This window comes from Anser brachyrhynchus, assembly GCF_964034855.1.
Source record: "Anser brachyrhynchus genome assembly, chromosome: 2".
Classification (NCBI taxonomy): Eukaryota; Metazoa; Chordata; class Aves; order Anseriformes; family Anatidae; genus Anser; species Anser brachyrhynchus.
This window is the reverse complement of record NC_137695.1, coordinates 61,777,811-61,792,115: the sequence shown is the minus strand read 5'-3', so window position 1 is coordinate 61,792,115 and position 14,305 is coordinate 61,777,811. Positions and strand designations below refer to the sequence as shown.

Below are 14,305 nucleotides of genomic sequence, written 5' to 3'. Positions count from 1 at the left end.
GTAAGTGGGGCGGTTATATAAGAGCGGCCGCCGCCGGGCAGGGGGGACCCGTTCCCCCTATCACCCCTCCCCCCCCCCCCAGGCAATGCTGCTGCCTCTCCCCGGCCCCCTCCCGGCTTGCTGCCCCCGGCCAGCACCTTCTCCTGGGCGCGGTTGAGGCGTTTCTGGACGTTTTTGGCGAAGATGCCTGTCTTCATGTCGGCCATGGTTGGCGGCGGGGGGAGCGGGGGGGAGGCGGGCGGGCGGGCGAAGCAGAGCCCGGCGGCGGCGAGCGAGGCAGGGATGGATGGAGGGAGGGAAGGAGGGCGAGGAAGAGGAGGAGGAGGAAGAGGAGGAGGGCCTTAAAGACAGCCGGGAGAGGCGGGGCCGCCCGAGCCTCAGGTGAGCCGCGGCCCCCCGCCGAGGCAGCCGTGGGCCCCGCAGGGGGGTAGCGTCTCCTCGCTGTGGTTCTCCCACATTGTAAATAAATAACACAAAATCCAGGGAGATGCAGGCCGCGGGGAGCACACAAAGGTTGCCAGAAGCCGCCAGTGCTGAGGTGATGATGGCTGAGACCTCTGGTGGCTCCCGGCATCCAAGCTCTGCCAGCACCCTCAGGTCTGCTCTGGGTGACTTTTGGGGGACGAGGTGTTGGGGACCTGCATCCAGGGCTGTGCGCAAGTGTGGCTGGCAGTGGCACTGAGTCTGAAATCTGCCTTCTTAGTTAGCCCCAAATTCACAGCTGGTATTTATTCCTGCTCCTTGGCCAAGTACAGAGTGCCCTGATCCCAGAGAACAGAAACAAACACCACAAAGCAAAGCACAGTGGAGCTCCAGGCTCTGAGCCTGTGTTCTTCTACAGGGAGCCGTTCTAGATCTGTAATGCTTTCCACTGATTTTTCAGATCGGTGCAAAACACTAGCCAGAAGGCCATCACTTGTACCTGCCAAAAGGAAACATCTCCTACAGCTACTAAGTCCAACCATGTTTCATGAGACCTTACATTTCTGATACCTGTCCAGTCACAGACCTGCATGATATGTTTTCCTGTAACATTAGGAAGCAGAATAAATGTACTGACTGCAGAGGTAACAGTGTTTAATGAACTTGCGACCTACGGTAGGTGCTTACTTAATTATTATATAAACAACTTTAAAAAAGAGAAAAATACAAAACAAATGCAGAAATACAAAGAAAGTGCATCATAGCAACCAAGGAAAGCATTTTATTAAAAAAAAAAAAATGGCAGGCAGAGTCTCCTATACTGTTGTTAAGCTGATGAAAGATCAAAACAAAATCCCAGTGTGCCTGTGGCTCCAAATTCTTTAACAGCTTCTTCAGAGTTTTTCTTTCTGGCCAGGTGGGTGTCTATTCCAAAAGGATTGTGTGACTTTAATAATAATAATCAAAAAGATTGTATTAACTTTGATTACTCGTGAATTTTCTTCATCAAAAGATAACCAACACAGCACATAGCAGCAGCAGATTATATTTGGTTACAGGGCTGCATGCAAGCTACTAGGGAAGACACTTTCCTATGCCTTTTTGTCCCCAGCTGTCTGTCTAATCTAGTGATAGTGTATCCCACAGTGCCAAGCCCCAAAATGCTTTTTCATGCTGGTGGATGAGGAGCATGAAGGTGTGTCAGCTGTACTCAGTCATACACCCAGTCTTTTCCTTCTCAGTCAGTCAATCTGCACTGGTTTTGCCCCATTTAATGGCCTTGGACAACAGCCAGGAATGTCTTTTTCACTGGTCAGTTTATGAATGTGCATGGTGCTCTACATCACCTAAATTTTGGAAAGTAAGTAAAAGCAAATGGTCAGGCTAATAGATCCATATTCCCTATGCTAGCAAAATCTCAGTCTGTCATTTATAACCTTTATCTAAAATCTATTTTAAGAGAAATCTTCCCCATTAAAATATGTTTTAAAGGAAATTTCTTCCTCTGTGTTGCTGATACCTTAGTCTGAAATAAATAATGTTTCAAAATGAAGAATTATTTACTACACATTACCCTGGTTGTTTATTCCTTATATTTGTTATGGTAGTGTTTATTTGGTTTTATTTAAATTGAGACTTCATTTCAGTTTCACACTTGAATAGCAGGGATGATCAGTCATTCATAGAAAAATGTTCCTAGTGGAGTGTCTACTTTGAAATGTAAAATCTGTAAGGGGCAGGGTGGAGGTAAATGTTACTACTGTTGCTATGTCACCACTTTTGCCAGGTGTTTATCCTGGTTCACCCAAAATCTCAGAGAAGGAGCAAATCTACATCTCTTCTGACTCATCCACAACAAGGTTTCTAATCACTTCTGCTTTTCTGAGCACTCTTAATGCATGTAAAACAATAAAATGAGAAGAGACTGGTCTGTTGGAGTCAATTTTACAATGTCAAGAAGAGAAAAAAAAATGGCAAGTGTCTTACAGCCATCTCCACTGAAATGATAATTCCAATACAGCTATCAACTGTTTAGGAGTAACATGGAGATTTCCACCTCAAGGAACTGTACACACAGTAACAGAGACTTACAACTCATAAGCCAGATATGGTAGATAAAAGACATTTCAATCGTAAGCAGACTATTTAACAGGTCAGAGCAGTGGCAAAGTAGAGTGGGAAATGAAGATTATCCAAATAAAGCTGCAGTTGAAATCACACAGTAACTGGGGATTTTGGAAAGCAGAATGCCTGTACACAAGTTCAGCACCGGTCAGGACAAACAGATTAGCGATAGAAAAGCAACATGAGAAGTTAAATAACTTCCAGTGTAACGGATCTGATTTTTAAACATTTTTATATAAACAATGCCTGCTTAATATTGTTCTAGCAGTTTAGGTCAGGATATAATGGGCAGAGAAAGACTTACTAAGCTATCAGACCAGTTCCCTTATGTCTCACTGGTCTTTGATTGTGGGTCATGGAGAGGAGAGCTACCTGTCAAATCATGAGACAAGGAAGGTAATGAACACTGTGGAAGATACCTGTCAGAAGAAAAAAGTATCTTCATAAAACAAATGTGGTGCCAAACCCTGCAAAAATCTACTCCAGAGGACAAAAATAATAAAATCTGATTTTAATAAAATATATATGTTCTATATTTAAAGACTTAGGCATTTAATTTTAATTAAAATTGTTATAGTTAAAGCCAAATGCAGATTTAATTTTATTTTTATATTTTTCATCACTGTTGTAACTTCAGATTAACACTTCTCTCTCAGTCATTAACGTGCTAACATACATTGAATCTACACTTACATTCTGGCACAGAACACCAGTTTCATCACTGGGACGCATTTTATCTGAGAGGTGCAAGTGCTCTTTGATTTCAGCTTAATTTTTTGAACCTGTCTGGTTTCACAGAGCTACACACAGGGAGGATGTGCTTGGCAATGGCCTCACGTTTTTCATCTGGAGGTCTGTCCTGCCACTGATTTCTATCAGCAAACAGTTGGGATGACACCCCAGGCTCTGAAACCCCGGAAAATGAGCCTTAGGTTGGAAAGCAGCACTAATGAGGGGCTTGCAGAACTTGCTCACAGAATGAGCACCGGTGATGTGTCTGTGTGAAATTTGCTCCTGGGTAACACCTGTGGAGCACAGGTATTCGTGCTGGACTTCAGCAGGGGGTGTGTTCCTTCCCCTTTCCAAGTCTTCTTCCCTGAAAAAAAGAAGGAATTAGAGAAATGCTTCAAAACCAGCATTTAATGTCACGCTAGTGAGAGAGTGCCTGGAATTACCACTGCCTTTGGGGGAATCTTTCCAGGTTTGAGGCTGCTCAAGTAGATAAGTAGACATGACAAGAGATCCAAAACCTGTTAGGGCTAGGAGGTGGGGGTAGGAGTAAGGAATTAAGTATCGCTCAGCTCTATACTAAATATCGCTTTTCTTTGTACACAGTTGAAGTGTCAATAAAATATATACTTAGGGGAAAAGACTAAGATGATAAGGACAAGCATTGTGGACATCCAAGAATGGGCTTCTGCATTGCCAGAGCTCCTGGAATTCACAGCTCCCTCCCCTAGCGAGGGTAACTGCCAATCTGGACCCTGCTGCAAAAGGAGCTGCACAACAAAATTGACTATACGTTGTGTCATTTAGACAGCAATAGGGTCTTGATAGGCGCATATACGTTGTTGATTCAAACATAAAGAATGCTTCCTGAATAGGAGACACATGCTCTGTTTGGTCTTATCCTGATATGTCAGGCTTTATATGAAAAACACTGGGAATGGTTCAGAAGAAGGATTATAGAAAATCATGTGTACAACATGAGTTCTTGCACCTAAGCAGAAAAACTCCCATGATGTGATTTAAAAAAATGGAGGCTCCCATACTCCAACTCTTTAGAAGAATTTAATTTTTCTGAGAAGTAGCAACCACCCATGGCCTAAATTCGGGCTTCCTTAGTCTATGATGTGAGCATTTAGAAGTCATTCAAAATTGCTTGTGAAAAGTCTGCATATAGATAGACGTGCTTGACACATTTCATGCTCTCAATGATAGAATCGTAAGGTCAGAGGCCAGAACCAGAAATATATGCCTTTTAACTGGCAGCTAAAAAGGATGGAAACACTTTCTGTTGGGTACCCTTTGGATCTCTCCTGAAAGAAAAAATAATCTCTTTGCTTAGAAAGTGTATTCCCCCATTACGCACATTTCCATACCCTTCCTCATCTCTTTCCCATCAAATATATTTATGATATTCCTGATATTTACAGTGAGAATCTAGAAAAAGAAAAAAAACACCTTTCATTAAGATAACAGCAATAATGAATATTGTAACGTTTTACGTCTCCGTTTTTTTTTAAACAAATTCTACCACAAATCTTCCCTTCCTTGGTGAATTCCTCACCAGAGGTAAGTTCTTCACACAAACTAGGCACTTGCAAGGGAGCAGCTGCATGACATCAGTTTGATTCCATAAATGACTCTTGCTCATGAACTGGAGGACAATTACATTCTGAGCACATCATATCATCACCTATCTTCTCCATTTTTATTCCTAGTGCTAATGAACATTTACACAGTGCCATCAATCCACAAACTCACATAGGCTAGGACAAGGAGTGGGGTGCAAGATGTGTAATCCTAATCCTGAAAAATTTTAAATTTCATGTGAAGAGAAAGATGGCTAAAGAAGAACATCTATCAAGATGCTCCATTTCAGAGCTGTAACTATTTTGATTGTGTGTCTTAATTTGAAAAGGCCATGAAATTCAAAGGGTACATTTATTATCTCATGAAGGTCACAGGATTTATTTTTCAAGAAGGCACATGTAAGCTAATTGTGTTGGTTCAGTCTCTGACACAGTGCTTACTAAATATCAGTAGATTTTTCCTCTTAGTCCTGTGGAGCTGGACTATGGAGGTTGGAAACCTCTTGTCCTGTAGCAGTTCTTGTCTTGACACTTGGTGATTTCAATGAAACAAAACCAATTTAGAGCAACCAGGATCTGCTTCTGAAGGTGCAGAAGATCACCTTTCAGAGGAGATGCCCTGCTCTTGCTACTAGCACTGGACCCACCAGACACGTCCCAAAACAATAACATCTGCCAGGAATGGTGTGACCTCTGGCCACAAGAGAGGCATTTTAGCAGTGAGTTCCATAGAGTATAGCAAAGGATTAATCCGAACTTCAGGAAGGCATCCTTTCTCAAGACTCAGCCAATTGTAGCATCTGTTGCTTTTAACTGTGGAGTCTAAAGTCAGCTTAAGAAACCCAAGGCCTCTGAAGACCTCACTGCTGGCTTTTGATTAATGAGGATCCTTATTCAAATTTCTCCTTTCTTCTTTCTTAATATGTAGCTTGTCCTTAATTCAGCTAGGCTGGTCCTGACTTCAGTTTCTTACCATAATCCCCTGGAGCAGTCCTACTTCTAAATGCCTGACTAGCTTAACAGACTGTTTAGCTGTGGTTAGCATATTTTTCAGCATATTTGAAAAGTTAAGTTCCATGTTTATTTTCTATTCTCCCCTCCCCAGAATATATCCCTGCAGCATTTTGAAGAGTTAAAAACAAAGAGCAGGGACTGGAGATCAGTTACCCTACATCCAGACGCTCAGCAAAGCTTTATTTGGCCTTTCCCTAAAAGCCATTTCTGATCTGTATCACCTTATTGTAGATGTATACATGACAATAAATACTCCACTCATCCAGCCACTGTCTCTGGAAGGACATTTTTCTGAACTACTTCAATCATTAGATGAAAAGACACTTTAAATGCTAACAGTCACTATAGGAACCAAACTCTGAAACTGTTGCAGGCTTCCTAGTCCTTGGCATGTGAGACAGTGATTTTTCTCACACTGTGTGGAAACAAACAAAAAAAAAATAGTCTATAGCTAATAATGTTATGCTGGTCTTATTTTAGAAGCATATTTTTGCAGCTTTTTGCATCTTTCATCTGTGGCAGCCTTGCTAAAAGTTTAAGTTATACATCATCCAAATTAAATTTTAACACCTTCTCCCTTCCCTCCCCCCTCTTCAAAACGGTATTGAGAACTGTTCACACATTGCTACTGTTCTCCTTGTTGTATCTGAGAAGTGGCACGCAGCAAGAGGAGAGAGCTAACTACACAGAAATGATATTTTCTAACTCTATGTCTGTTAAAAACAGTGATTTTTAAAGGAAAAAAAATGCAGTAAATCTTTATCACTAATGCATTACTATTACATATCAATTAATTGAAAACGAAACAAAAAAACCTGTATTAGACCAGTACACTTTGTATAATCAATAATGAATGCTTTGCTCTGTAGAGAGAGGTCATGGACTTACTATACTTTTCTGTATTCCCTGAACACCTGTAAAACAGGCGGAAAAAATAAAATCTGTCATACTAAGAAAACTGAGGAACAGGGTCAGAGAGCAGATCTGTGGCAGGTTGAAAGTTCAGGCCCCTTGGTGAGTAATAGAATAAATTTTTTCCTTCATTGTGGTCACAATTTGCAGAAAAGGAGTGAGCAGAACCTGGTGGTGAGTATTTTTCACTGAACACTGGTTTCTCTTCACCTCAATACGTTATTGTTTAAAACCAGTATTTGTTTAAATCTGACCAAGAATTTTAAAGGGAAGGACTCACTCATATGCCCCTTGAAATCAAGGAAATAATTTCTGAGCAAGGCTAGTGGAATAGTAGATGAGCATTAAATAAATTTTAGAGTGTTAAAGGCATAAGTGCTGGTGTCAGTAGTTTCACTGTGATGGAGAGCAAATGGGATGGTAACCAGCTGATACACACCTCAACAAGGAGCTCACGGGGGCAGCTAAGAAATGGTACAGAGCCATGAGTAGGAACAGTGATACACACAACACTATTTATCTCAGTGTAGCTGATATCTACCCATGAACAAATCTCTGAAGCCCCCACTGCTTCCATATGTCAAGTGAGAAATGAGTTTCTTCTGATCCTTCTCTTCATTTCTGCCTAAAAGTCCCAGCATGGCTGTGTATGGGGACACACATTTTTGGTCTTTTTGTAGGGTTTCACTGTGACTGCAGGGAAGCAAGCTCCATCTCATGTCAGGAGACCTACAGGGAGTCATGCCACGGTGTGAGCTGCTGCAAAGCCATTCCCAAACACTGCTGGAGCAGCCCCGTCGAGGCAGGTGCCCATCATGGAATGAGAAAGGTAAAGTAAAGCTTAAGGAGCAAGGCACAAAACCTACTTCTCCCTTTGCAGAGTAGACGCTCTGAATGCCAGACTATTACTAGACGAGCGGGTGGTAACAATCTCACCTCCCACCCTTCCCACCCAGAGAAGAAAAATCATGATTTAAGGCACTGAACAGCATCAGGTGCCGAGTCCCACTTTCACAAAGATGCCTAGCTACACCTACGTTCACGTGAGAAAAACATCCCTGTCTTGAGCATTTCATAGCAACTGGCAGAGGCATCCCTGCAGTTGGAGTCATGAGCCAAGGGCTGGTTTTGATGCATGCACAACCCAGGCTCAGGCTCCTGAGACAGAGGCTAAGATGCGAGGAGAAGCTGTGAGAAATAACGTTGGTAGAGCTGTATAAAGCACGGAAAGTAAAACTGCAGGCTGAGGCAAGTTTGCTGAGTCTGCTATAGACAGCAAATGGAGAATTTCAGAGGAAGAATGGTGACCTGAAAAAGTATTTGATTATAAAGGTAAAACAAGGAATCGGAATAGCAATGAGAAGGTTCCGCCTTGTTGAGAGGAGGGATGGGATTCATCCAGTGCCTTGCTGGGGTGGTGGCATGTTAGACTAGCATCTTACCAGTCTTAGCTGGGAGACAATACTGAACTGCTTTGCAATTACAAGTCCTATATATTGGTAATATACTGTGTAAACCCCGCTTTTAGTTTCCAGCTGCACGTGGTAAATGTCTGAACAATGTGACTGAGAGTCTAGGTCAAACTGCCAGGGAGGTTTTGCTCCCTCTCCCTTCCTCAGAGCTCAGAAAATTTTGGAAACTATCTCAGCCCTTCTAGACCCAACTTTGCAATGCAGTTTAGGCTTCGAAAGACTGAGCATTTTATTTGCATCTGTGTCTGATGACCTAGGTAGGAGATGAGAGGCAATATGCATATGGAAATGCATACTGGAGCATATGGAGATGTAGGGGTGAATAGGGAGCAATGAGACCTGATAAAGATAAGCAGAAGCAGACTGAGGCAGATTGTTGTCGCGTAGATGTGAAAAGATATTTTAAGTCAGGCTTTAAATTACATGACTCATCAAAATATTACTTAAAACAAAGAGTTTACATGACACATTTCCACGCACATTGAGATATAATTTAAAACCTTGATCCAAAAGAGCAGTGATACCAATTCCTGAGCTCCAAAATTAGCCCGCAGATGTCAGAAGGGCAGCAAGATTAGGATCATGCAGCAATGCAAACAGCAAGGCCCCTTTGTTGGCATCATCTTTTGCAATATTCATTTCCTTTTAAAACTCCTAGATATAAGGACTTCAGAAGAGGTAAACAACACTTGGCAGAAGAAGGGGAGAAGTTGTCTATGCTCATATACCATACATATATGTCTATGCTCACATACCATAATGTAAATGAAAAGTATCCGCTTTCCATAGCATAGTGGTTTAACCCAGCAGGCAGCTAAGCGTCACACAGCCGCTCGCTCACTCTCCCCAGGTGTGATGGGGGTGAGAATTGTAAAGGTAAAAGTGCAAGAACTTGTGGCTTGATATAAAGACAGCTTACTAGGTAAAGCAAAAGCCATACACGCAAGCAAAGCAAACCCGGGAATTCATTCACTGCTTCCCATCGGCAGGCAGGTGTTCAGCCACTCCCAGGAAATCAGGGCTCATTCTGCATAATGGCTTCTTGGGAAGACAAAGTCCATTGCTCCAAATATCCCCCCCTTCCTTCTTCTTTACCACAGCTTTTGTTGTTGAGCACGATGCCATATGGCATTGAATATCCCTTTGGCCAGTTTGGGTCAGCTGTCTTGGTCGTGTCCCCTCCCAGCTTCTTGTGCAAATTAGCTTTATCTCAGCCAAAACCATGACACATAGCGATTGTCGTCTTTATAACTAAGTTATAACACAGCTAACAGGTGCACCAAGAAAATAGTTTTAGGAGAGAGCAAAAAGAGAGGGAAATAACTAGGACAAAAGCTTTCTGTCTTTTACTGGAAGTGAGAAATGAAGAACTACAGGAATGAGTGTAACAGTCTCAAGCCTATTGTCCAGTTCTCACAAACAGATCAATGCCAAATTAATGTAATCTGATGTGATGAAGAAACAGCCCTTGGTAGACACCAGGTGGAATTGCTTACATTTTTCATGGATTTTTAATTACAGTCGTAATGAACTACAAAGCTGCTTTGAAGTAGCAGGGCTTCAAGGCCTGTCCTATCAAAAACAATAAAAAACTTTGGTTTGACTTTAATAATTTTGACTTAGGATTTCCTATTCTGAGGCAGAGGATGCACATATCCACATATTGTGACTCTGCAACACAACACAATGCAACATTAATTGTAATGTAGGCTTTGGTACTACTCAACCTTAACATGCAATTGCCTACACAAAGACAATGAACAGCTTTGCTTCGAATTTTCATGGCAGCTGTTACTTTTAATTTGTTTTTAATGTGAGTTTTAAGGCACACATTTTTCTTGGTGAGCTAGTGTCATTAAGTGAAAGTGAAAACATGATCCTTTTGAAATGGAAGAATTCCAAGGCTTTTCCACTTTATTTCACGTCTCTGTTGCTAACCCCTCTAATGGTATTGCACCCTAGAGCCAACAAAATTAAAGCACAAGGCTAGCTTGTAAGAAGTTAAGGAAATCAAATTCCATTGTAAGACTTTACAGTAATTGTTAAGAGCAAGATTCTTCTCCTCTCCCTGCAGCCCTCTACAAGTTCAACTTTTGAGTAGAAATTCGACTCTGTTTAGACAAATGCATGGAAGCACTCTCCTCCTAAGACAAATGACAGCAATTACCTATGGCCTACATGAAATGGAATTTAGAGCTATCATTTTAAGGTAGATAAAGTTTGTAATGATGAATCAAAGCCATCAGCGAGAAAAGCGAGCAGGAGGATTGAAGCAAAAGTTTAACAAGGTAGATGCTGCTTAGCGCCTGAAAGGCCAGAGGCTGGAAAGGGGAGAAGGAGAAGAGGTTGGAATGCATATCAAATGATGCTGTGGTATCTTGTTCAACCAGCCTGGGTCAGGCAGATGGCCACAATGAATATTTAAAGACGTGGCAGATGAATTGTAATGGAAGCAGAAGTGATGCTGGTGTCATTGTGAAACCATACCAAGATCACTAAAGACCATCACTTCAGAGGTTTTACATTTTCTTATAATGTATTTCTCCTGTCCCACCTAACTGCATCACAACATCACTTTGATGCCATAATTTTTACACTGGCGATCCATCACATGCAGGACATTTACACTGCTACATTCATAAAATCCAGATGTACACCCCTTGTGAGGCATTCATAGAAGCATTCCCAATATTGTACTGTAGTATCTTAATAAATCAGGCCATACACTTTATGACTCTGCTGGAACATTTGTCATGAGAGGAACATATTAGGAATAGTCATTTATTAATCCTAAGAGATGCTGTGCACCGCAGAGCAAGGAAAGGCAGCTGCCCAAGAGCTGACATAACTTCCAAACAGACAACAACAAAAGGCAGCAAGCAGAACAACACTGTTTTTTCCTACACCTACAGAGATCCTTCTAAAGTGCATAATTAACTTCATTAGGAAAATCTTCTTACTAGTCTTTGCTAATTCATCTGCCTGGCGAGAAATTGAAAAGGTGAACTATCACAAGGAGTTTATATTAGCAAGCCAGAATTGTGTGAATTTGGTCTGATTCAAAATTTATTGAGGGCAATGACACTCTTTCAACCGTATTGTATGAGCTATGTGTCAAAGTCCATAATCCAGGAAGGTTTTTGAGTAATGTGCAGATGAGGGCACAGTACACATGGTGATAATGGCTAGTGGTGGGAATATCCTTAGTGCATAATACTCAGTATCAGGTAACAAAGGAGGGATTGCTAATGACAGAATAAGCTAGAGAAAAACAGGTCCACCTTGCAACAAGCCATTTGATCTTAAAAGAGCATATTATATGTTCATCAATGCTAGGAGCTAAAACTGCCAAAGTTGGAAGCATCATTTAAGGGAGGATCTGTCTGGTGTGATGCTGGAGGATCAGGATGTTTGGGCATCTGGCTTCATTCCAAGTTTTACTAAGCATCAAAAAATATAAAATAAAAGTAAGACTCTGGAAACAAGTATCATGCCTGTACTATGTATTTTTTCCTCACATATTCCTGCTTCACTTACAAAGTTAAAAAGCGATTAAATGACAAATAGGTTTATAAGCATCTCAAAATGCATCACATAAAAGATGTCTAACTAGAACATTTTTCCTTTGACTTTTTTTTTTCCTCCAAGATGCTCTTTAAAAACGCAAGTGAGATTGGTTTAGTTTGCAAAGCAGGATTATTTCCCCAGCCTGGCACAGTACTTACCAGCAGCTCGTGTCTTTTGCCGCCATAAAGAAGCAATCTTATAAACAGATTAACGCAACATTAGGAGGAGGTTCTGAAGCTGGTTATGCACCAGCCTCTTGCTTCTTAAAATATACATCTGAGAACAAACAACCAGAATATGTGTTAAATAAGATAGTGCCATTTTTTTGCTGTTGTCATTTATAGTTTATTTAGCCTTAAATGCTGTATTGCAAAGAATGATGACTGTTTGAGTGTAATTAAAATTGTCGCAGTGATTTTAACTATCACTGCGCTGAGGCTCTGCTTTTATAATTCTTGCTTTACACAGTTGATCCAAACGGAGTCCAAAATAACAGAAAATTGTAGAGATAAATTTGAACACGAGGGATAGTATCTGTAAAAGCCAAATTAACAATGTTATCACATACAGAGTAAGACTACTCTTACCTTTTTGTTCATAAATGCCATGAAAAATCTGCCAGAGCAAGTTTCCATGCAATTCAGGTGTTGTTATCCAGTTCTCACAGATTAAGATCACAACCACAGAACAGCACTCACCTGGACTGGCCTTATGGGTCAGACCAGCCCTGAACCATCCCCACTCACTGTGCTTCGATTCACACCCCAGAGCAACCACAGTGTGCCAAGTGCATTCCTTTTGAATGAAACTAAACCCAAAAACCTGCTCCCAGAGCTGATCTTGTTTGCTGCAGTTGCCTGCGGGTGCATAACCCCTTGGATCAAACTAGGCTTTGTCTGGAGCAAATAATCATCCATAATGTAGACAGTGAAACCTCAGCACTAGTTGCTTTGCTCCACAGCCTGGCTCCTCTTGCACCGTGCTGCTTGCTGGTGCCATCATAGAGATCACTTCTATGTTTTTCAGAACCAATAAACCATTTGGGAATGTGAATTTGTTCTGCTTCAGTCTAGTAAGATTGCACCAAGTCCAGCACACGAGACAGAGATTTTGCTTTCATCACAGGAAGGTTTTGTGTTGGTTGGTTGGTGCTGTTGTTTTTTTATGGTTTTTATCGCATGATAGAAAGCATCACAACACATAAAAGGAAGTTACAAAGAATTATGTTCACTTCTTTGCAAAAACCTTGTGAAAAGGACATAAGGAAACCTATAGACTGGCTCGACATGGTGCACCTTCTCAAGGATTTGTTTATTTTAGCCCATAAAATAATCTCATTTGCATTTACAAGGTCATCTTCACTTTTATGCATGTGGTCATTGTCATTGTGGTGCCCAGCATTTTCAGTTATGAATTTTCTCCTTTGCTGTCCTTCTAAAACCTCACCATCTGCCATTCAGTGAGATTTACTGGCCATCTGAAAAGAAGTAGGAGTTGAACCATCACCTTCTCTGATGGTACAGGCTTCTGTTGTGCCACTCAGTAGCACGAGCAGCTTAAAGTGTTGCAGCGTGACTTTCTCAGTGATAGATTTTGGCTGAGTAAAAGCAGTTGTTCTACTTGCTTTCCTGCCAATGTCCCTTTTAAGAAAAATTAATAACAGCAGAGCAATGACTGCTGCCTCTGAAGGACTGTGAAGCTCCCTCCCTGTAAGGCACCTCCTCTCACCATGCCAAATCCCAAGCAGCAGCCAGCCAGCAATCTGCTACCATGAGGTGCAGAGGAAGGGGAGAAAAGAGAGGAACCCTGGGACAAGCCCATGCTTGAGAGAAAGAAGGATCCAGATTTTCTATGTGGAACAAATGAAATAAGGATGCCATTTCACTTCTTTATGCTTACAGCAGGACTGCTGGATTGTTTCACTGGCTCCTTCACCCGTCCCAGCCTGTGCCGAATGAAGCAGATCAAGTGGTGAGCTGGGGCACATCTCCCGTAAGTGAGCTGCCACCACAGCAGGTGGGACAGCACCTGACATTAGGGGGAGGACAAGGGATCCTGTTACAGTGTGTTGATGCAGAACCTGACAGAGAAAGGCACAAACACGGGTTTTCTGCTGCCACACCAAGCTGCCCTCAGCAGCTCCCGCAGTGCGAACCCAGCGGGCTCCACGGCTGGACACAGGGCACTCGCCCACAGGAGAAATCGCTTCTGCAAAACATTTTAACTGGCTTGAGAGCAGCTTCAAAATAGATTTGCCACCTCAGAATGGATTTGAGTAGAAAAATATCATCTCTTTCATTATTCTGGAGACCTCTTCCTCCCATTGCAGGGATCATGTGAAAAATGACTGTCTACCTGATCAACAAGCAACAGAAGAGGAGATTCAGTGAGGACGGAATGAACCTTTGCATGGAGCCATTTTAATCCCAGCATTATTGCTTTGTGAAACCTGTTAAAGTTAGCGGAAATTTTCTGCAG

At 41.8% G+C, this 14,305-nt stretch overlaps 1 protein-coding gene and 1 long non-coding RNA gene across 6 annotated transcripts in view; one reads left to right on the top strand and one right to left on the bottom strand.

Annotated features, from left to right (window-relative positions):
* Positions 1-1,523, bottom strand: part of AMPH (amphiphysin) — a 131,175-nt gene extending 129,652 nt beyond the window's left edge. For 2 of the 5 annotated variants that reach the window (XM_080582226.1, XM_080582227.1), the window contains exon 1: positions 138-985. In XM_080582226.1, coding sequence (XP_080438352.1) covers positions 138-206 — 69 coding nt within the window. In that variant the 5' untranslated portion in view covers positions 207-985. Of the gene's footprint in view, positions 1-137 lie in introns of all 5 variants that reach the window. The other 3 variants (XM_080582224.1, XM_080582225.1, XM_080582223.1) reach the window with 3 other exon arrangements.
* The window catches only part of LOC308190630, a 53,857-nt gene that overhangs the window by 31,166 nt on the left and 8,386 nt on the right, over positions 1-14,305 (top strand). The window contains exon 2 of the long non-coding RNA XR_013947384.1: positions 7,469-7,617. This is a non-coding gene — a long non-coding RNA (uncharacterized lncRNA). The remainder of the gene's footprint in view (positions 1-7,468; positions 7,618-14,305) is intronic.